The sequence below is a fragment of the Coturnix japonica genome, chromosome 3 (genome assembly GCF_054131305.1).
Source record: "Coturnix japonica strain WE chromosome 3, WE-NBRP24, whole genome shotgun sequence".
In the NCBI taxonomy this organism is placed as follows: domain Eukaryota; kingdom Metazoa; phylum Chordata; class Aves; order Galliformes; family Phasianidae; genus Coturnix; species Coturnix japonica.
The window spans coordinates 102035178-102059405 of NC_140665.1; the positions used below are offsets into that span (position 1 = coordinate 102035178).

The window sequence follows — 24228 nt, forward strand, 5'->3', positions numbered from 1 at the left end:
CCCCAACAACCCACGCTGTTTTGGGGAGGATAACAAGGAATGTGATAATAACAAGGATGGTGATGCAGCACAGCCTCTGTGAAGGGTTCAACTGTTGAGAAATACAACACGTGTCTGAAGCATTTGGCAACTTCGGGTTCTATGTCTCTCGTTCCCCCTCCTGCTCCCCCTTCCCCGTGTTTCTGTACAGCTGACAGCACCTGACGCTTTGCAAGGAAAGAAAAAGCATTACTTCTTTCGCTCATGTTTCCCATTACTTCTAAGCTGAGCCAGGAATAAATTCACTACACTGAGGGAGTTGCTGCCTTAAATAAGTGTGGAGGCTGGAGGATACAGCAACCAGAAGACAGCTCTGTTATTGCTTTGTGTTTTTATTAAGTCTGGTTTATGAAACAAGATGAGCCTTTTCCTTCTGATAAAAAAAGAAAGAAAGAAAATAAATAAATAAAAATAGAAAAAAGATGAACAGCTCGGCTTAAATCATGACGTGCACCAACTGAACCGTGTTGTGCTGTCCTCAAAGCAGTGAGTACTCATCTGTTTCTACAGAAAGGAGATCTGAGTACGGTATTATATATAATCATAGAATAGGTTGGGTTGGAAGGGACCTCAAGGATCATCAAGTTCCAGCCCCCAAAGGGAGGGCTGGGAGTTATGGAAAGGAAGTTATGAAAGATTTAATAATAATAAAGAAGAAAAAAGGCCAACCACAACAAAACAGAAACTTTTTATCCTGCCCACGACCAACAGATCCCATTGCTCTGAGAAACGAGGTCTGTGTTAAGAGTAAAGGAGGGGATCAGGCCGAGCAAATCTCCTTTATGACACCCAACATACAACACGAAATGAGCCCCTGGTTTTTGTTTGCAAATGATCTTCAACCGCTCGCTCATAATTGCGCTCAACCGCTCTGATTTACGGCAGGTGCGCTAATCAATCAACCAATCGCTTTAATTTATAGGGAGCCTCGCCTGCCTTTTCCCAGTTGTTTCATTTCGGCAAGTAATTGATAACAAACCGTACTTAAGGTATGTTTTATGCAGGAGTTAATAAGAGCTGACAGCTGCTACCGCTGCTTCCTCGCGGATCGCCACAACGCGACGCGCGGAGTGAGCTCCGCGACCGCGGTAGAGAACGCTTAATTGATTACAGACCCTCACACAGCTCTGATACCGCTTCGCCCTCTTCCCATTTTCCCACTCAAATAAATTGCAAAACCGATTCGGCAAATCAGAGAGCTCTATTTGTGCGCATATGCCGGCTATTAGCCATAAAAACCCTGTTTATTTGCGACATATCTGGAGAATCAAGCCATTAGGGTTGAGGGGATATTTAAGTCGTCTGGAGTTGCTAAACAATAAGATCGGGTATCCTAATATATTACCAAGTGCTAACTACTGGGCAATTGCCAATTTTATAACCTCAGCGTATGGAATAGACACAACCGTGTTTCACCGTTTTTATTACAGATCATTTCCTACCGCCAGACCAGACCCCCACAATAAAAGCCCTATAACAGCTAAAAACCAAAAGGCATGTCGATTTCAGATATACGTATTGCCTGTATATAGTCTCCAGTATAAACAAATTATTCGGAGTGGCTGTTCTTCAGGGAATCGGAAAGTGAAACGGATTCCTATTTCTCTATTATTTTTAGTTGGGCACATTATGCAGCTCATAAAGGCGTTTGCAAAGAGTTGAAGATCGGCACAGTAACAGTAACAAGAGAGTTAGAAGCCTTTCCTTGCTCTTAATAGGATTTTTGCCGTTGATTCTGTAGGAAGAGACTCCTTCGGGGTAGTAAAAATAAGAGACTCTGTCTTGCCCCTGTTATACATAGATATATTGTATATGCCACATACAGCGCTCTGCAGCATCATGAGAGCGCACCATCAAGACAAAGTAAAAGAAGAGTTGGATTAACGCATTGCCACACCAAATGGTTTTTCATCACTGGTTTTGGTAGGTTGGCTGTTGTCTGGTGTGTTTTTTTCTCTCTCTCCTCCTCCGGACAAACACACGGACTCAGTGGTTCGGGCGCACCTCTACCGTAGCTATATTTAGTGACCGCTTTATCAGGTCACTGTCCAGTGAACTGAGAAATTAAACAAGAGGCAGCAATTCCGCGGCCATCTGATCTTAGTCTAAACTCACTAAAGAGAGAGTTACCCGTGCGACGATTTCAAGAGACCCCACACCGCCCGTCGTGGCACTTCTCACATTAGTTAACCTCTGAAATATGGGGTTTTCACGTGCTCGGGGGGTTGGTTTTCCCCTGCGAATTGTTGTCGGTGAGCAGCCAGACTCCTTCCCTGCTCTGCTGAGTCCCATTGCTCCCAGCGGTGTCCCTTCCCTCCCTGCACCCCCCCCTAAAAAAGTACTGCATGAACACAGCGAGCAGTTGGGAGCCTTAATAACACCCATCCCACTCCACAGGCTTTTCCAGGCTGTGTAAGCATATCTATCGCGATTTCATAGCTTCAGAGAGATGTGTTCTATCTATGTTCTGTATCTTCTGTAAATTACCTAATGCTTCCTCCAAAAAAAATAAGAAAAAAATAAGAAAATCCGTGTTTGCCATGGAATGAATTATCGCTATCTACATCGGATCTGTATGTTTATCATGGGCTGTCGCTTTCCGGCTATAGACAGAGAGAACAGAACGTGGGGTTGAACGGCCACACGCGTCCGCGTGTGCACTGCGCGTGTCACAGCCCCGCGGGCGTGCAAACCAATGCGCACCGTAACGGGAGGTGATTCTCAGTCGATGTCAGCTCTCCCCGTAGCTCAGGGATCGCTGTGGCTGCTGACAGAACAACACACAACTGCACAACGTCCCCACCACCTCCGCTTCAACTTTTTTTTCCCCCACTGATTTACTTCTTGTTGTCCTTCTGCTCCAGAACTGTATTTAACTACGGACGTGACCGCTCTCCCATCATCCTTCCTTCTCAAATCATCCCCTTTCTCGCTTTTTCTCCCCATTCCCCCGTTTCTCCCCTCCCTCTTTCTCTCCCCCGTGGTGACTTCCACCCTCTTTGTCATCCCTTCCCCTTCCATTTCTCTTCAGCTTATCAATAAAGCGAGAGAGCAACAGTAGCCGCTTGATTTGTTAGTAATTATAAGCATACTGTTCCTGCAAACGGGATCTCTAGATGAGCGAGATCGCTTTAAAACGACAGCAGGAAATGGTGGGGAAATGGAGCATGGCGAAACTCAGCGTGAAGCTTTCAGTTCTTTACATGTTTACAATTTTCTGTGCATACATTAAGTCTTAGGGGTTGGTTCTTTTTATTTTTTCCCCCCTTTTTATATTATTATTATTATTATTTTGCGGTGGTGGTGATTCTCTGTGGGGCTGCTGTCCTCACACGAGCGAAAATGCGCACGCAGGAGCGTAAATGGCACTAAAAGGGCATTTGAACACCACTCAAACTGAAGGGATAAATAGAATCGTGGCCTGATAACAGCTGGAAAAAAAAGAAGGAGGAACTCTGAGCTACGGACATCGCTGCAGTAACGTTGCAAAATATGATCGCCGATGCATCAATCAATCAATTAATGAAACAATCCATGGCGATTAGTATGTCTTATTAGCAAACAGCGCTGGCGAACTAATTACTGAAGAGGTGTCAAACAGCCCTCAGCCCCTTTAATCTGCCTACTGGGTGTGAAGTGAGTAAGAAGTCCATCAGAGCAGCAAGGCTGTGTTGTTCCTGGTGATTGGGTCCGCCTTTGTCACCAAATAGAGGGACAATGACTGCCCGCTGCCACTAAAGACCCAATCATTGCTTAAGTCTTAATGAGCAAATACAGAAAGTGTAAACATCCCCTTCCCTCTTATTCCTATCTTCTCCTCCTCCTCTACGCTCCCCTTCCCCCAGGAAGCCAGGAGCACGTTTCAAAGTGAAACATATTCCCTCCGAAGTTGCTGTGCATTAAATTAAAAGGAATCTCAAGGCTCAATGGGCAAATGGAGAAAATGCTTAGATTCCCAGATCTATCATCTGGAAGGCTGTGTCCGGAGTGGTTTTCAGTTAATCATTTATTGCTGGATACTTCAAGAGGGGGGTAGGGAGGAGTTTTGCTCGACTCATAGTTATTGGGGAAAAACAAAGTTAAAAGAGCTCCTTTCACATGTTTCTTTAAAACAATGTCTTTAAGAGAGTGTGTCTGCAAGGAGACAACGAAATAGGTGTTTGGGTTAAAACGGCCTTTCGTGCTAAATCAGATGTGAAGGTACGGCCGGGCTTCAGGAATAGCTGAAAGTAAATAAATACATCGGGATAACGTTAAGGTCACTGACTGTGCCCCAGAGTCACAAAAAATTAACTTCTCGCTCGGGCCACGCAGGGATTTGAGTGACGACGACTGATTTTACCATAGAGAGTGCCAAGCGAATTGCGGATGAGCAGATGACGGGGGGAGCCGACACTTGGAAAACCTGCCCTTCATTGCAACGGGAACGGAGGGAAAGGCCTCCAAACCTGCAGCCAGTAAGTTCTTCGGGCTGAGTTAAATCTGATATTCATTCCCTTGATGATTATTATCATCCCGATGATTTATCTGGCTCCCTCCTTCCCACTCCCACCCCACCACCCAAATCTTAATGGGACTAGGAGTGAACGATGATTTTTTAATGTCTTGTTGGAGTTTTAGACTGTTAATGTACCGCATCCTTCTCATTATTAGTTTATTGATTGTTCATTGACCAGCCCCCTTCAAATCGTATTAACCACCCTCTGCCAGCTTAGATTAGGAGAGTTTTAAAAGCACCTTTCATTATTTCACCACCACCGCAGCAGAGCTCAGGCTTGGGAGCTTAATGCTCGCTCTAATGGGGCAGCTAAGAGATGAGGGGCCACGGTCCCTGCCTATTGCATTAATAGCTCAAAGGGGGCTAATACAGAAAATTAGCCTTAAACGAGCTCTGGAGATCTCCAAATGAAAGAGCCATTTATCACGCTGGCTACCTTCACTCCACTCGTTTGCTCTCTCTACTGGGAACAACTCATTTCCTCTTAACTAAATTACTTCAGAAATGTCAAGTAAGCTCAGATAGCAAACATAACAAGGGGCCTTGTATGCGGGATCCATTGTGTGGGATCGATACGCGAGATAAATCGATAGCTGCCTATGAATCCCTTTATGATTTCCTTAATATTTTTGGCAATCCCTTTGCATTGATGGGTAGATAATTCCCTCTGCAGGCCTCAAAGTCCATAAAGAAGGAGGCATGCACAGCCTGGATGACATAATTAACTTGATGCTTCGAGTTCACGTTATATTCTTTTCTCTACAGTTTAATTAAAGCATTTTAGGAGCTAAGCTACATTTGGGCAGAATAGATCTCCTCTGCTGCTCATTTAGTAAATACATATCATGAGGAGGGCTCGAACCCATAACTCTTCGTATCTCTGCCTGCAATAACCACTCGCAGAGTTTAAATAACTTATTCTTGCTCCAAAGTAGCTCTCACAGCACAGAGAACAAAGTGAAATTCGGATGGAAGCCTCTCTGTGTTACTCCTTTGGCCCCAGTCCAGGCTGGATGTGGCTCTGGGCAGCCTGGTCTGGTGGCTGGCGACCCTGCACATAACAGGGGGTTGAAACTAATGATCACTGTGGTCCTTTTCAAACCAGTCCATTCTATGTTTCTATGATTCTATTCCCCACTGCCTACACCAAACTCTACCCCCCACTCAACACCCACTTTGTCACACCCAGAAGAGAAACCAAACCCACACCTTCCCTTTCTGCTAGCAAGATTCATTAGGAAGAAAACGCAACTACAGTGACTTTAGCACAGCAGCAGATGGATCTCGGTGCCTTTTAGTAATCTCATTTCCAAAGGGCACATGTAACACGGGTAGAACTCAGCGCACCTCTCCCTATGGCACCGCGCAGTGCCCATCTCCTCTGCCCGAGGCATAGAGGACACATCCCATCCTGACCCTAATCCCTGCCACGGTTCGCACCCGGATCTGAATGGGAAAACGGGGGGGGGGAGGGGGGGGGGAGGGAGAAGGCTGGGAGAGGGTTAAAGGCTGTGAAACGAAAGTGCGAGAGCGGCCCAGCATTATAAAGGAGACTCCCGACCGCAAATCAACTACCAATTAATCAAACAACGCCCACGAGGAAACATCGCCCATGGGGCAGCAAGCGGGGTGGGGAGGATGGAGAATAGAGAGGGGAGAGGGGGAAAAACACCACCAGGAGCCATGGTGTTGCAGATCCTGACCGCAACACCCACTCAAAGCACAGAAGCCGAACTAACGCCTTTCCCTTTAAGCAAGGAATTCTTTGTCTCTCCCTCTTCAACATTTCCAACCGGTGGCCGCAAACGATCTTCGAGTTTTCATCCCTCAACCAACTGCAGCCTCGTGGTAAAGGCGCACGAGGGTTGAAATAAGAAACAATAAACACACGGAAGGACCTCACGCTGCCCTGAACGTGTTTTAAATAAACACTCTTATTATTTTGCTTTGGGTTCTACGAGATCTTAAGTATTTGTAGCTGCACTGAGTGTTTGACAAATCATAAGGTCCCAGAGATAAGCGCTGCTGATCGTAAGCATAAGGGCCAGCATTTCTAAGCCTCATCTCTGGTACTTAAAATTGAATCTAGAAATAGAAACTCCTTAGATAATTAAAGATAGCTTCCCCTACATTTGCAGTGTGGGATCTGTTTAATGTCTATCAGCATAACACAACACTAATCGCCAAGCATCTTCCAGTGACTGTCAGAGAAATGTAAAAAAAATTAAGCAGCTGCATTACGCCCGAAATGAGTTATTGTAATTACATTTAATTAGTTTAATTAGTTAATTATTTTGCTTACAGCTGTACGAGAGACTGCAAACATTTGTTAATATCACATTCCCTTTAACAGTATGGGGTGATTCTGCAGTTACACTAAATCATGTGCGCATATGTAGAGAGGTTTAAAAAATAGGCAGGGGGAAGGGGAGATAAGGGGGTGGGAAGGCAGGCAGAGCTGCTTTTCAGAGGCATTGCTTTCTCTCCCCTCCATCTCCCACTCGCCTGGGGGATGCACTGAAGCCCAAAAGTGGAGTCAACCTCCTTCTCCCAGGTATAAAGCCACGCGATCCCCATGGAGGGCTGTAGGGGATGGGGGATAGCATGGGGTGCCCCATTTGAGGGCGCTGGTGTGATTGGAGGAAGGGGCGTGGGGGGGGGGGTTCAGCTTTTGCATTTCCTTTCCCCATCGCTCAACCTAAAGACCCAATCAGAGATTCATCTTGCTGCTATGTCCGCCTCCTCCCCGGATACATTCATTGTCCCGAAGTAAATACATATATATATATATACACATATACATATCCCAAGGGTATTGCCGCACAGTAAAAGTTTGTCTAGCTCGTTGGAATCATCCATACCTTTTTTAATGACAGACTGGTCCAATAAGTTCATACCGCTGTTATTGGCATCTTCAACTGACTGTGGATATAAAAACATCACTATTCAAATTGACTGGATATTAAAGAACCGCGTACATAAATCATGTCATTCCAAACTGGGGTTGCTGTTATTTCCATTTATATTAATTCACTAGGGGAGGAGGGAGTTTGAGTATTATTATTTGTTCTTATTATTCCCCCCAAACGACAAGGAAATGAAATTCTTACAAATTATACAGTCTCCTAAATAATAATAATAATAGTAATAAATAAATAAATAAAAGGGAGCTGTGAAGCATATGGGGCGCAATATTGGCTTTGTTATCTTATAAAACCGTGGCTATCTCATGGATATCTTTACATTCGAGAAAGCTTTACATTTCTCCCTTTGAAAATCCGGCAATTTGGCAACATCTGCAAGATCTATTGCATGACATAAATGAACGCGATTAAGGACAACTTCAGTTCTCCCTCCCCTTTTCTCCCCTCCCCCCCCCCCCCCCCTCCATCTCCACCTCTCCTATTTTTGTGTTGTTTGTTTGCTTAACCCCGCTACATCTTAATAATTCAAGGGCCATTTACTTCTTATATAGAATAGTTCGCGTTATGGACTTTTAATTAAAGCCTGGGAGATTCTGAGCGCAACTCAACGCCCACTTCGTGTAGGGTGTAAGCAGAAAGAGATTTACAGCCCCCGGGGTCCCTTCCGTGTCCTGAATTTGCGGGCCGGGAGGGCCGAGCGGGGTTATGCGTTATCAAAAGTATCAACTATGAAATTGATTGCCTAGAAAAAGTCCCCCGATCCTCCTTAAAAATCTCATTTTACGATTGTTGTTCTTTTTGGGTCCCTGTCGGAGCACACCTGTTATTACGGCACTCGAGAAGGGGGAGAGAACAAAGAGGGGCAAAGCTGGCAGAGCCCACATCGGGTCTCGTATCTCAGCGCTATGGTGAGGTCCACGACTACAAACCAACGCAGATCAGCGCTCGGTGCAGCGAGAGTCGAGAGAGCAATTCATTGTGGAACTGCCACAGGTTCTGCTGCAGGGCGAACTTGGTGTTTCAGGTGGAAGGAGGGACCTGTGTGTACTTTGTTGGCTTTTTTTTTTCCTCTTTCATTTTTCTATTTCTTGTTTTTATTTCTACACTGAATTTGGCTTTTTTTTTTTTTTCCCTTTCCTTTTCAATTTTTTCTCTTCTTTTATTTTGGGGCTGTGGCGTGTTTAAGAACTTCTCACACACACACGTATATATATTTTTTCTTTCCACGATAATGAAACCAGCAAACCAGTGATTCCCTTCCCTATTATTTCAACCTTATATTGGCTTTTCTGAGAAGCTTAGCTCATCCGACCCTTATCTCCACCTTTCCAACTCTGATATGATATAGGAGAAAATCACGTCTCCCTCCAAAAAAGGTGATGGAGCAATTTTTTCCCGTGGGTCTTTCCACTTCTTTCGTTTCCTTTCCCTGTGCACTCCAAAGCGCACTCACACGGCTGTTCCTTACACTGTGCGTGGCTCAGCCTCTCTCCTAATCAATAGCCCGCATACCTAAAGGGCACAACATACAATTACAAACTCTCCCCTCCTTTCCCTCAGCAGCTGCCGAGGAGGGATGATGAGCAAATCCTGCAGCCTGCTGGAGTGCTGCGCCTTGCAACTCGATGGCGCAGAGCTGGAGGTAAATACGAAACGCCATCTTCCCTCCCTATTCACCCCCTCCTCTTTTCTCACCTTATCTCTGGGGTATAGGTCTGTGCACACGCTTTATGTGCGTGCACTCCGCTCGCTCCATCAGCAACGTGGGTTAGTTGTTGTAGTTAATGAGAAGACTCCTGTCTGATTTTCTATCTAATTACGCCCTCCTGCTGGGTTTTTGTACAGGATATTCGCTCAGCATGCTGGCAGTTAATAGTCACAGAGAGGATCGTAAAGATTTAATTAGGACTGCATGCGGAAACGTGGAAAAACAACTCAGACTTTTAATTACTAGACTTCTTTAGTTAAAAGTGATACCAGGGGTTACTTTATAAGAGAGTTGGGTGCTTTTGGTGTGCGACTTAACTTTCCGTGTCTCTTGCTGGCACACAGGAGGGACGGCCGTGAGCATGGGGAGGAGAAGTGGAGATGTGTGGTTGAAGGGGGGAGGTGGGAGACGGGGGGGGGGGGGGGGGGGCTCCTGATATGCTTAGAAAACTGAGAGAGGAAGATTGTCCTCCCTCCCCTCTGCTAATAATCTGATAACATGGAGCTTCCTTTATACCGTATATGTAGATATATGTACACATATATATGTACACAAGCCATCTGAATACACGTCATATATATATATATATATATATACATACCATACATATATATGCCACACATATGTACCATACACAGACATGTAACATAGATACATAAATCCCCCTTCTATATATGCATGTCGCATATGTATACACCTACACCTTATCCAACAGCAAGGGAAATATTAGAGGAAATCCTAAAGAACGACCCTTTCCTGTTTTCCTTTAAGCCCGGATTTTCCCATCGTTGCCCTGTCTCTTTTTAGTAGAGCCCTGCTTTGGTCTAGATGGTGAAAAGAAATAGGAATCATCTGGAGTTGCAATGGGATTTTCCAGCATCGCTATGAAATAATGCAAATTTGTTTCCCAAAAGTAGGTCTTGGCTCTCCCCTCCTGACGGCCGTCAGCGGCAGATTGAGAATTCCGCTCGAAAGGGGCAGCAATAGCAATACAATACGTCCTGTTTACAATAACAGAGCGCTATCGTGTTGCAGTCACTTAATTCTAGCCCTGGACAATGGCTTACACATGGCCTGGATTTGGTGTTTATATAATAACCACTGTTTCTCTCCGTCACGCGCTCCCCTCCTCTCTCTTTTCTCCCCTTGACAGCCCAACCTTTTCTCATGGCATCTATTTAATCAGAGGCACATAAGTTAAAGCAGAGACACACGTCTGACCTTATAGCAGTTCAACTTTTAGGACATCATTAAATAAATAAATAAAAAGCGTTTGGAATCATTTCTGGAAACACTTTCTTGGATAATAATAATGGGAATCCTCATAGCCCGAGCGGAACCTGATCCATATTAAAATTCTCGGTGGAAATTTGCCCGGCTTCATCTGTCATTGGTGGGGGGACGAGAATAGAAAATGCTGAACAGTAGGAGAGGACTGGGCTGCTTTCCCCGCTGCCTGAGCTAACTTGCAGTTGGACACCTCTCCCTTCACGTGTTTCTCCTTGGGATACCCTCTCCCTCTTCCCCTCCTCCCTCAGTTTGCCACCAAACTTTTACAAAGAACGGGCCGCTTCCAGTCCCAGAGCCTTCAGCATCCCGAGCAAACAGCTCGGCCCGCAGCCCCAGCTGCTTCTCCCCGTTCCCATCCCTACCCCAGCCGGGGAGGCAGCCCGTGTGCGGCAGCAGCTGGCTGAGCTCGGATCCGCGGGGCTGTTTCATTGGGAAAGAAGGGAAAAGCTCCTGATCTGAGCTTTTCAATTCTTCTCTCTCCCTCTATCTTTCTTTTATTCCTTCTCTTCTTTTCTTCTCTCTTTCCTTTTCTTTCTTTCTATCCTCTTCCCTCCTTCCTCCCTTCCATCCTCTGACTCTTTCTCCCCTTCTCTCTCCCTTCCCTCCTTTCCCCCTTTCTTCCCTTCTTTCTCTCTTTCTCACAAGAGCCAACAATTACCGGCTTTTATTTGGAGAATGTATAAATAGCAAAGCACAAACAGTAGTTAACGCCTCCCGTTTGCTGAGAGAGAAGGGCAGAGGGAGCAGATCCTCTTGCTGCATTCTCGGAAGAATGCGAGCCGAGACCTGCACACCACCCCCGTGGGGCTCAGGACTACCCCCGGGTCTCCCAAACCAGCTTAGAAACCCATAGAAACCAATGACCCATCGGTCATGGAGCTCGGAGGCAGCAGCACAACCGGGCAGAAAACCTCCCTGTCCCTCAAGTCCACATCTCCAGACAAGCACGGGGGTTTTTGCATCCCTACGACAGTCCTCAGGCTGATGCCATTCATCCCCTCTGCCAAGATGTTCATTACGATTCTTTTCTTATTATTCTTCCTCTCTTCTTTTCTCCTTCCTTTCCCCTTGCCAGTAACTTAGAGATCTACACCTCCTTCCCTCATCCCTCCGTTTGCTTATTCCAAGTTTTAATACATATCTTCTTCGTACCTCTGATAGATACACTTGGAAGAAAGAAAGAAAGGCAGCCCCTCAAACCCCGACTTTCTGAAGCCCGATGCCGGACCCGGAGGCTGCATCCTCCCACCCCCCCGGGGCCGTGCCTTGTTCAAGCAAGGTGCCAACCGCCCCAGCACCGAAGCTGTTAAGGGTCACTCCGTTTTTAGGAAGCAACACGTGACGATGAGTTTCGAGTGGGATGGGGGAAGGCTGGGAAATGCTGCTCTTTCTTCCCCGTGAAACTCCTTTGTCATCCAAAGGAGCGAACAGAACTATGTAAAATCATTGCTGCCCTAATAATTGTGCTTAAAAAGGGAGGGATGGGGCTGGCTCGGTCCCGATGGCCCCTCTCGGTTTGGGTTCTGTTGATATTATCCCTCATTCACCAATGGAAGGGGGGAAAAAAGTAAAGAAAAGGAAAAAAAAGTGGTAATTTGACAGTTTCATCACAGTCCCTGGAGTGCAGGAAATTAGCGTGGGGCGGGGGGGGGGGGGGGGCGAAGGGGGAGTCGAGATTGCATGGGAAATAGCTGGGATTTGAAAAGCCAGGCTTCAACTCTGCCAGCTTTGGGAGCACGTGGAGCACGCAGAGCCTGCCTGCCCCACGCACTCTACTGGTTCGCGTGCGGTTTGCAGCAGACAGCTGGCAAAGCGGAGCCCGTGCGTGACAACGATGAAATAAATTCGCCTCAAACACAAGAAGTCTTAAAGAAAAGGGGGGGGGGGGGGGGGGGGGAAAGTAGGGGAGGGAAAGGGTAATATCATCATCATCTCATTGCGACAAAAAAGCGTTTAACCTACACCAAAACCGCTGTAAACACTTCCCAACTGGAAGGCATTGCCCATAGAGAAAGAAGCGTGGTGCCTTACCTGGACCTCCTCCATCCCCGGGTGCCCGATGCCGTGCAGGGAAAGGCTGTCCCCCATGCCGGAGTCAAGGCCATGGTGAGCTGAATGCAGCAGGACATCTGGCCGCCGTACCGAGTGGTAGTCCCGCCTGGGGTCCAGTCCCGAGAGCTGGGGCAGGGCGGCCCGAGGCTGTGGCAGCAGTGACCCGGTGTCTGATCCCACCTCTTGCCTCTGCCTCTGTCCCCAGGGGTGCTGCTGGGGTTGATGCAAGGGGTTTAGGGAGTAGGGGTCATTGACATGGGAGTAAGGGTCCTGGCTTTGGTGGTAAGGAAGAGGCTGGTAGGGGGGTGGGAAATAAGGCGGCTGGAAATCCGAGGACGGGGTGTGAGAGAGCGGAGGAGCGCTGGAGTAGGGTCCCTGGGAGACGGATCCCAGCTGGGACAGCCTGGAACTGTGGCTGGGCACTCCATCATGCCGGTCCTACAGGCGGGATGAAAGAAAGACGACAACAACAACAACAAAAAGTGGAGCTTTTTCTTTTTTCTTTACCCTTTCCCCCCCCACCCCCCACTTTTTTTTCTTTATATATATATATAAAGAACGCAAACCCAGCAACAAATCACCCACCCAGAAATAAAACAAAATAAGGGAAAAGTAAAACCATGGTGAACCACTGGTAGTTGGTTTCCCTTCTCCCCCGTTGCAAGCCGTGTCCCAGCGCTTCGTACCCAAATCTATGCCCAGGAATAATTCGGGAAGGGCGAAGAGGGGGGAGGGAGAGACGCTTCATGTCATAATTAAACATGTAGGACTGATGCTCCGTACACGATGTGTGACTCCGCTCTACTAACACAGTTCTCCCTCCACCGGTCCCCAAAATAAAACTAAAAGTTGAACGAATATAAGAGAGAACCCTCAAAGTCATCCCTTCTCACCACCCACCCCTTGTCCTGCCCGAAGTTTCCCAGCGTCTCTTTATTCCCTCCATTGAAGCCCTGCAACTCAACATCAACGACCCATCTTCACATGGGAAATAAAAAGACCCGAAGGGGAAAGTTTGCGCTTCTCGGAGGAGCCCGAGGTAAGGAGTTGTCCGAGAAAAGACTTGGGAAATAATAATAGTAATAATAATAATAATAATAGTAATAATAATAACAATAATGATGATAATAATAATATCACAGGGACCCTTTGTATAAAAGAGTCTAATAGTAATAATAATAATAATCAGAATAAAAATGAAACATCTGTACTGAACAAATCCAACCGCTATGATTTCTAACAGGAACTCCCAGTGTCTTTTTGTCTCTTTTTCCAGTATTATATTCCGGAGAAAGGGGTGGGAGGGGATGGGGGAGGGGATGGGGGTAATTGTAATGTAAAGTCTTTTGGGGTGTGGGGGGGTTGGGGGAGAGAAGCATGTGGAGGCTTCAGAGGAAAGGTGGGAGCGGACTTTTGTCCCACTCCCGTCGCTCGGAAGCTGAGAGGTGAAAATACAGAAGAAAAAGAGATATTTCCACCAAGTGCAGCTCGTACCCCCACACATAGGGTATAAAAAGAAGAAGGGGGGGGGGGGGGAATAAAGTTTTTTCCCTGCTCTCCCTCCCCCCCCCCCCCCTTCTTTCCTCCCCCCCAAATCTCAAATGGAGAACACACAATGCAAAAAGGGAGAAGCAGCTGCAAAGCCTCCTCCAATTATTGTGCTAAATTACCAAGCCAAAGGCGTTTAAAAGAGAGAGAGGGAGAGAGAGAGAGAGAGACAACAGATCGAGAGAGAGAGAGAGAACATGCAATTCTAGTACAACATGGATCCAAACTCACCATGGCGGAATAGGTGTGGACTAACATCTGGAAATAAAAAAAGTCTTGTAATAGCTAAAAATCAAAGACTGTGGCGATAATATTTGGAAGGGAAAAAAATAATATATATATATTGATATATATCAAGGAGATCTGCAAAGGGCCGTGTTGGATACAGGAGAACAGCTTGAGGTATTTCGGAGACTATCCATCAAAAAAGGAAAAAAAGAAAAAAAAAAAAAAGAAAAAAAAAAAAAAGAAAAAAAAAGAAGAACCAATGCCCCCAAAACCGAGCCTGGAAACCTCTATCTACATATATATGATTCACCCCTCCCTCTCTGTTGGTTTTTTTTTTTTCTGGTATTTTTTTTTTCTGGTATTTTTTTTCTTTTTTTTCTCTTTTTTTTTTCTCTCCTTTTTTTTTTCTTTTTCCCCTTTGAGCTCCCAAACGCAATCCTCTTCAACCCAAGGCTGGGCTCAGACTGCTCCTCTACCCCTTCCTCCCTTTCCTTCCCTACGCCGCCTCATAATAATTGATATTCATGACTATTAATATTACACGACTACTTTAAAGGGAGAATGCAGGACCAAATGGAGCGTGAAGCTGGCAGCCAGCTCGAGAGCTCCCCTACTATTGTAAATGACGTTCATTCAGTGGAGAATTACTCGATGTAATCAGACGAGGGGGGCTGGCAGGGGCAGAGTTTGGGGAGAGGGAGAGGGGGGAAAAAGTTTAGCAGGGAAGAGGCAGAACTTCAATTAACTCGAGCGGGGGAAGACGTGGAAAGCAGACACTGAGCAGGGAAGGGAGATGAAGCAGTGCTGGAGGCGAAGAAGAAGAAAAAAACGTATTTCTTTTTTCTTTTTTTTTTCTTTTTTTTTTTCTCTCCCTTTTCCCCCTCCCCCCCCCCCCCCCCCCGACTTTTACGTTTAATTATACATTCCCAATACGGTGAATTGATTGCCTTTGGTGCTTTTGTTCCTGTAGATTTTTATATATTTTTAACAAATAACGAGGAGAATCAGAGGCTTTCCTAATCCTTTCACTTCTTTTCTCTCTCTCTCTCTCTCTCTCTTTTCCTTTCTCAAAAAGAAGAAGAAATGCGCACTGACTCCAATCCGTGTTTACAGCGGAGATTGAGCCCTTGTGCGCGTTACCGACCGCGTTCATTCACAGCAACCCAATAAACGCTGGATCGGGGTGAAGTTGGGTTCTCTTCTATTCCGAATCCTCCTCCAGCCCGATATGCAGAAAGAACCCAGTCCGCCGTATAGATATGCACATATCTATCCCGATTTTCACCCGAATGTAAAATGTAATGCAGTGATTTTTTAAAGGATAGTAGATTTCTAGTTTCGAGGCAAAGCCGGGGGCGATGTAAAACCTTTTTGATGTTGCAGAAACTCGTTCAACTGGACTGTCTGCCATTTCTGTTAAAGTTCAACTTACGTTCCTTCCTAAATAGACTCACACTTCCCAGAGCAGCCCCCCCAGCCCCCATTACAAGCACACACACACTTTTGTTTTAAGAACAGATTCCATTTAAGCGACTGAGACGCCCCTACCATCGTGTTCTTAATTAGAAATCGGAAAGAAAAAGGAGGGGAAGCACTTTTTCTTTCTTTCTTTCTTTCTTTCTTTCTTTCTTTCTTTCTTTCTTTCTTTCTTTCTTTCTTTCTTTCTTTCTTTCTTTCTTTCTTTCTTTCTTTCTTTCTTTCTTTCTTTCTTTCTTTCTTTCTTTCTTTCTTTCTTTCCTTTTTCAATTTTTTATTTTTTTTTTTTAATTTTTCCCTTCTTTTTCTTTCTTTTTTCTTTTTCTTTCTTTTTCTTTTTCTTTCTTTTTCTTTTTCTTTCTTTTTCTTCTTTTCCTTTTAAGAATCCTTCTTTCTCTTTCAAACCGACCCAAAGAAAATATCATTTTGAAGGATGCCCTGTACGGAATGACCCGGAGCGCACCCTCGGGTTAGGATCACTCTATCCCATCCCACCGCTCCCACGTCCCTGGAGGGACGCACGAAGCTTCCAGCTCCCCTTCCAAACACCAGAGCGGGAGGGAAAGCCTCGACATTCCCCTACCTCGCAGGACGGGAAGGGAGACGTTTTGTCACCCGCTGCTGCGGCACAGACAATGGCCGGGATGTGCTGGGAACAGGGAAGGCTCGAAGGGGCTGGGGGAGTCCGGGGGACTCGCACACCCACCGAGCTGCGCTGCTGGTTGATAACGAGCCTGAATGCAGTTCGGAGAGCAAGAGATATTGCGGCTCTTTCCCATCCTTACTCCGGCTGCGAAAAGTCGGATCAGTGCCCTCCCTCTGCTTCTCTCTCTCTCTCTCTCTCTCTCTCTTTTATTTTTTTCATCATTTCTATTTAACACTGAACACTTTCCCGATGGAGGTCCGGAGCGGTGCGGGACCGCTTTAGGGCTGCAGCGGTGCGGCCCCGACGGCGCTTCCCCGGGGCGGACGGCATCGCCCAGAGCCTTTCCAACACCCCCACCCAACAGCCGTGCGAATCCCTCCCCGCTCCTACAAACACCACCGCCACCAAATCCAAATTAAAACCAAAACCGAACAGACAAACAAACAAAAAATCATTGACGAAGCGGCAAAACTTTCCCTCCATCTGATTATTATTATTATTAGTAGTAGTATTCGTTCCCATTTCGGAGCCGATCCAGCGCGCTGCTTTACTTACAAGGAACGCATTCGGGGAGCCGTGTTGGGAAAGATCCGGGTAAAATTAAGAACCGTTTGGCTCTGCTGTGATTTCCCCCCTCCCCAACACATACACCGTCCCCTCCCGCCTCTCTCTGCTTTTGAACCTCAAAAATCCCGAGGAGGTCTCTAAAATAAAGCCCAGAACTTTCCGTGCCCGCTTTGGATGGATCGGTTCGGCTGTGTGCACCCACGGACGTGCGAGAATGTGTGTGCCTCGTCATTAGTGCGGGTGGATGCGGACGCGCACATCTTATCTACCGGTGTATGCGTGTAAAAAGAGTCGTAAAAAATCCATCCGGTCGTGAAAACGAGTAAAAGACAATATATATATATATCCAAATTCAGGTTGAGCTTAGATTGGAATCGGAAATTAAGAAAGTAGGACAAAAAGAAAAGAAAGAAATGCATCCCATCCCCGAATAGCAGATCGCGTTTCTCTTCTAATTTCATCTTTTCCCCCTCTTTCTCGACATTTGCCCGTATTTAATCGAATTACATTTAATTCGGGCTCTAAACAATCCGACTCTTGCCTTTAAGTTGCCTCATTCCAACCCTCAGATCGTTTCTTTGATGTTTTAAATCGCATCAAACAGCTTTTCCACGAAAGAAAAGGAAAAAAAAAAAAAAAAAAAGCAAAAAAAAAAAAAAAAAAGTTTAGGACTTGGCATGCCGGCTACAAATTTGCCAATAAATAAGCATTTAAGCGTTTACTCTCTGTTTCCCATCTCTATTTGTGTGTGCGGGTGTCTGCGTCTCTATATCTGCATGTAAGCAGATGTAGAGCTATATATGTATTATATAATATGGCTCTATGCAGCTAGATGTATATTTAAATATACATATACTCTCTTACTCATATGCATATTATATACTCACCTCATAGATATCTTCGTACTTGACATTTTCAACCAGTTTCCAGAGCATGATGGCAGGCTGTTCTCTAGGAGGTGAGTGCATTCATGTGAAGAGCAGATGTCTGGATTCTCAGTACTTCTCTGTCTGTAATGATCCATCTATAATTGGAAATGGGGGACAGACACCAAATCCGACGTTCCTCTTCCATCGCAACTTATATCTGTTGTCTGAAACAATAGGCTGCAGAAGTAAACCTCAATCGGATAGTAAAAACATTATCTGTTACATAGTTACATATATCTACAGACATATATGTGACTATATATCTGCATATACACACATATATAGACTTCTGGGCAGGCAGATAAAGACATATATGCAGTTTCACACACATATACAGGCACACGTACACACTTTTATCCCCAAACATATAACTTTTCCCATGTGCAGAAATATGAAGTGACCCATTTATATATGTAAATTATATATATTCTCGCTTATGTATGGATTTACATAGGCACATGTATACTACACTTTACATATGCATATATGCATACAAACCTGATCCATTTGAAGGGGACTATATGTAAAAGCATACGTATGTATTTCTCTATACACCTACCCTTCTATAGATGAACATACAGTGATCAAAGATGCATATTATATAGTGCATTTACCCTCTATTTTTATAGAGGGCAGGATGGATAGATAGATAACACACAGATAGATAGGTAGGTAGGTAGGTAGGTAGGTAGGTAGATAGATAGATAGATAGATAGATAGATAGATAGATAGATAGATAGATAGATAGATGGATAGATGGATGGATAGATGGATGGATAGATAGATAGATGGATAGATAGATGGATACACAGATAGATAAACTGATAGATAGATGGATGGATAGACAGATATACAAACAGATAGACAGACACACAGAATGGAGAAATTAAAGAACATTTTTTCAACCCTATTTAAACTAAAATAAAGGATAGGTTGTCTCTGCACCAGGCGGTTCATCATTTGCAGTGAGATATTACTCTTTCCCCCGCATGCAATATGCTTTTATTTACATGTTTAGAAATTATCCTCTCCTATGCAGTAAAGCACCAAAACAGCGTCTCCCCAAACACATCCAAGCCAAACTAAGAGGAACACATTCAGATCAGTGGTTTTCCTTTGAAAGCTTCATACTTCGGACTCGGGCTGTCTATTTCAGAACTTGGAAACACTTTCTCTGCGAAAAACGGAGAAGAAAGTGTTTCGTAAGCCTCCCTCTGCAAGCATTTCAATAGCGATTAACTACTTTAAGCAGAACGGTTAAAGCAGAGTTGGGTCTGTGCGGTTCCAGGGCAGCCCTCGGTTTGGAAGGGGAGAGGAGGAGTTGGACCATTTGCAACCTTTATTTCTTCCTTTTTTTTTTTTTTTTTTTTTTTAATCCCCAGGCAAACCTTCGCTCGCATTGTCCTTTTTAAACACGTCGTACCGCATAGAGGCGACTTACTCCGCAGGCGAGCAGAGCCCATCTCTGCCTCGGAAAGGGAACAATTGGGCTTTGCGGTGGGCTGATGCATCAGTAGGGGAGGGGGAGAGGGGTGAATTAGCGTAAGAGACACATGCAAAGACAGAGAGAAAGGTGTTTCTAAATTCTAGGTCCTGATTCCTACCAATCTTCTTTATTCTGCACGGGATCCTATGGGGGTAGTGCAGTGTCCTTTGTACTTTCAGAGGTCCTACAGGTAAAGAACGCTTTTATAGATGGGCAATCTCGAAAACGAGGAGAACTTCATCAGGAGACACTTGTGGTGCCGTGGGAAGTGTGGGGTTGTCTCTCTGTGTTCCCTTTGGCCTCAAATCCAGGCAGGACAGATACATTCACCCTTCTTTCCCCCAACCTCTGCAACCCCCCTCACTGTTCCTAAGCACATCTTCCACAAACTCAACCTGCAAAAGGCAGGAGACAAACAACAGCCAGATATTGCAGCAGGAGCTGGGCAGAGCTCTCGCTGGAAGTTATTAAAACAGATGCGAGTAGGTTTTCTTTCTTCCCTTCTATTCCCACCCCCCCCTCACCCCCACCCCCTCCACTTCCCACCCCCAGCACAGCTATTGCACATCCCTGAGTGGGCTGGACAGAGCAGTGCAGCCGAAGCAATAGTGCTAAAAAATGCTGGGAAGGAGAAGAGAGCTACGATGCGCTGAGATCCCCACACAGCCACCCCACAGCGTTCTCCTTGTGCCTACAGATCCAAATGGCCCTCTTAGAAAAATACCAGGCTCATAAAGGGACAGTGTGCCATCACTTCTGTTAAAGTCTTTGAGTCATGTCCTGCAAGGCTGGCACAGGGCAGAGGGAATGTGCTGCGTGACAGCAAATGCTTCACCATTTCGTGGCACCCTGAATAAAATACGCTCTCTGTGCTGGGGGAGGGGAGAGGAGGGGTGAAAGAAAAGAAGCTCAAAGGGATAAGACAGCCTCTGCTCCTCTGCTAACAGAATTGTATAGACTTGATATCCTTATTTCCGTGTCCCACAGTCATTACATTCACTTGCAGTTGCAATAAGTGGCATACGTGCATCCGGTGTTCATTAAGAACAATTCAAAGGCATGAGGGTTCTACACAGTTTTGAGGCTTGTTTTGCAGCCTTTTCCATTTCTTTTCAGTGCATCTGTTTTAGCAGTTTCAGTAAGGAAGAGTTGCTCCCTAAGTGTGCAACAAGCTCTGATGAGAATGAAATGAGAGCCAGGCCTTCCAAAGTGACCACTGCAAGATACTCAAGAAAAGAAGGGGAAGGGAGGGGGGGAAACAGAAACAAGGAGGATAAGAGGAAAAGAGGCATTTCTCGGTAAATTTTGGGAAGCACTTTAAGGAGTGAAAGCCTTCACTTCTCTAGCACTGAGCGCGGAGCTCCAATCGATAAGGCGAATCTTCGGGCCGTCTAGTTCTGTATTTCATGTGATTCTGTCACTCTTTCTGCCATCCCTGCGAACAAAAGGCCGCCTTCACGCTGCCCTGGAGCCCTCCCCGCCCCGGCTGCGGGCAGCGCGCACTGAGCCGCGTTGCGCGGAGCTGCGGCGCCCTCTGATGGGCGCTCCAGGGCTGGGGCTGCGACTTCCAAACGACCGAATCCTTTTCTCGGCTTGGAACAGTGATGTTCGCAGTGAGAAAAAACAAAACAAACAAAACAAACAAACAAACCACAAAACAATCCCTTTTAATTCCATAAGTTATTCATATTTCATTGAGTATTTCATTCCAGTATTTCAAAGGGAGGTTATAAACAGAAGGGGGACTGACTTTTCACAGGGTTTCATAGAGACAGGACAAGGGGGGATGGCTTTAAAGAAAAAGAGGAGAGATTTGGGATAGATTTGAAGAGGAAATTCTTTACTCAGCGGGTGATGAGGCGCTGGCACTGCTGCCCAGAGCTGTGAGTTCCCCATTCCTGAAGGTGCCCCAGGCCATGGATGGGCTCTGGGCAGTCTGAGCTGCTGGGGAGCACCCAGCCCATGGCAGGGGTTGGGGCTGGACGGGCTTTAAGGTCCCCCCACACCCAAACCATTCTATGATTCTGTGATTCTATTATACGATTGTTCCAGGACTTTTTCCTATAAACGCAACCCGCCTTTCCTCACTTCACAGATTTCAGTCATATTCAGCCTTCTAGATCCAACGTGTGCCTTTATAACACAGTATATGCCCCCTTTATCCAACCCAGAAAATCCCCGTTATCGGGGGTTAGAAATAAATCAATTCATCCCAGCGCCCTCTGCTGCTCGCTGCGGGCTCTCCAGTAAAAGTAGCGTCTGTCATTTCTAACTGGAACTTCAGTCCTTTCAGACACGTTTTGTACCCGTTTCTCGACTCTGAATTTTCTGTATGTCCCCCATATGTATTTCAGAATTTGGTATTTTTCATTAAACGATCACTTTGGAATCTTACTTCGGAAGCGAAAGAGATAAATGACAACAAGTATCCCAACATGTCTCTTAATACTCAGCGCCTGCTTATTTCACGTGTGCACTTTAACCCTTTTCTTTGTGAATAACAGTAAGACTCATCTCTTAAATTAAGCCCAGCTTCCTATTATTTTTGCTGATGAATCAGTTTTCCCCACGGTATTTGCAGACATAATGAGGACTTTCCTCCCCTCCTTCTGGCTTTCTAAAACCACTGTGCACTCCAATTGTCTTGGAGACATATCCCAGCTCCTCTTTCTTCTGCCTGTTCTCTGGCACAGTGAGAGAAGCACACTGGGAAGATGCAGCCATGAGTGCTGGGCACACTTGGACAGATCCCAGCAATTTGCTGTGTTTAATAACCCTGTGGGTAAGACGTTTGGCTTTTTCCCATCAGTACTGAGCTCCCTGAGATCCCTTTGCTACAAACTGTTTCCATAGCCAAGATTAGGAGGATGTCAACATGGGGCACTAGGATTTGCCTACTTGGGGCTGACAGCTTTCCATACCACTGCTTGCAACCAGGCTGGACAGGGCAGAGACAGTAATACATTTGGGGATGTAGTCAGTGTACAGGACATTTCTGCTGCCTTTGCTTTGGGATTTCCCCTCTGCCTTTTTTTCTCTGGGTATGGGATGAGGATGAGTTGCAAGGGATGAATGATAGCAAAAAGCATAACAACCTAATGGCAATCCCAATCCACACCACAGATGGACATTGTGGATGTTCTCAGTTTTTCCAGCTGAGAGGGATAACAGTGTGACTGGGTCACTCTCTAATCATGATTAAAGACAGTGCAGATGTTGCTTGTCTATCTGTGGTGCTCACTTGGCTTCCAGTAGTTCTGATGTAGCCTGTGAATTAGAGCTCTTTATAAGCTGGAAATGAGTTATACAGAATAAACGTCTCATCTCACAGTGGTGCTCAGAGATTTCCTCGTGTCTGAATCCAAATTTCTGTTTTACCATGCCAACCCATTCCTTTCTCCTTCCCAGTGACTGAGCTTCAAGCACCTACATACCTCTAAAGCATAGTTTTCTTACACAGAGCATTTTGTGATACCATGGAGCAAGATGCTGCCTAAGTTCTGGTGGTTATTTCCACCTGCTCCAGGGGGGATTATTTTGCCTATGCTAGAAAATAATTTCTTAGAGTTGATCTAATTTAAACAATGGGAGATGGGAGATGAGAGATGAAGACTTGGTTCTTCCCTTACCCACCTTGGAGCCAAACCTAGTTCTTCTAAACCAAGTCTTGCACAGTGTGTGGGCTATTTGGAAGAATGAGCACTTCCAAGTGATACTTCTATTACTAGAATAAGAAAAATGTTGATACACAAATTTATCTGCCCTACTCAGGTGTTAATGTTTTATTCCTCTCTACTAACTGCATTTCTGTGTTGTTGTTATCAAGGATCTAGACCACAGGGCAATGTGAGGGGATGTCTCAGCAGCTCCCTAGATGAAACCTTGGTGCTTCCTCTTGTGAAGCATTCTAAGCAAAGCAAACTCTTCCAAGCAGTAACGGCAGAGATCTCCCAGATAAAGAATTTAGAGTGTTTCAGGCTTTCCCCCTCAGGTCATGTTCTCTTTACCTTTATAGTGACCTGATGCGGGCCCTTAACTCAAAAAAAAAGGATAACAAACTTTGAATAAGTACTTATCTTACTAAGACAGAGAGTGCAAAGACTTGCTCGTCTCTATTGTCCTTTCCTACATGCTTGGATTGCTTCACCTCACTGACTTGTGTATTTTAAAGACTCAGAACTTCCTCTGAATTAGTATCTTGAACTGATATATTTAGGGATTGCCATGACTGAAAGGAAAAGTAGGAGTTAGATGGTGCAATGTTAAACAGAAGACATTATGCACAGTGTACCAGTGAATGATTTATTCTTCGCAACACAAGAGCCTGGGGAGTCCCAGGAACTGTTGTTTCAGCTGTAGGGTCATCCTTCCTCTGTACTTCCACTTCTTGAATGGGACTTAATCCTTTCTAAACCCACTTCCTCTTAGAAGACAAACGAACTGAGAATTTGCCAAACTTGTTTCCTTAAAAAAGTTAAACTAGAAATATAAACATGCCTTTCAGTTTCCTCAGATTTGGGTATTTAAATTTAGAATTCATCTGAATACACCACACAGTTTTTAGTTCTTTATTGTTCCTATTATGAAACAATAAAATGCTATACTTAAGTCAAGGACAATCATGCAGCAGTCATTGAAGGGAGGTCTCAGTTTAACCAAATGTTTAATATGACAGAAAGTCAGAAGATTCCACTTGTATTGGTTTAATTTAATTCAACTCTGTTTATGTGGTTGCAGTTTGCATGCGATTCAGTCAAAAAACAAGATTTAAGCTATATTTATACTAGGAAATATACCCACCACATTTCAGGATATGGAATGTTGAGTAAATTATCTA

At 45.2% G+C, this 24228-nt stretch overlaps 1 protein-coding gene and 1 long non-coding RNA gene across 8 annotated transcripts in view; one reads left to right on the plus strand and one right to left on the minus strand.

The window, feature by feature from the left end:
• The window catches only part of TFAP2B (transcription factor AP-2 beta), a 30707-nt gene extending 12742 nt beyond the window's left edge, over window positions 1-17965 (minus strand). For 4 of the 7 annotated variants that reach the window (XM_085542301.1, XM_085542299.1, XM_085542298.1 and 1 more), the window contains exons 1-4: window positions 17864-17965; window positions 14291-14317; window positions 12491-12949; window positions 7399-7459 (exon numbers count right to left, since the gene is read on the minus strand). In XM_085542301.1, coding sequence (XP_085398427.1) covers window positions 7399-7459; window positions 12491-12949; window positions 14291-14317; window positions 17864-17944 — 628 coding nt within the window. In that variant the 5' untranslated portion in view covers window positions 17945-17965. The other 3 variants (XM_015859864.3, XM_085542302.1, XM_085542303.1) reach the window with 3 other exon arrangements.
• Window positions 4328-12062, plus strand: LOC146761614 (uncharacterized). The gene is made up of 3 exons (XR_014944306.1): window positions 4328-4496; window positions 9022-9103; window positions 11621-12062. It is a non-coding gene; the product is annotated as an uncharacterized LOC146761614 (long non-coding RNA).
• Window positions 17966-24228: the final 6263 nt, after the last annotated feature.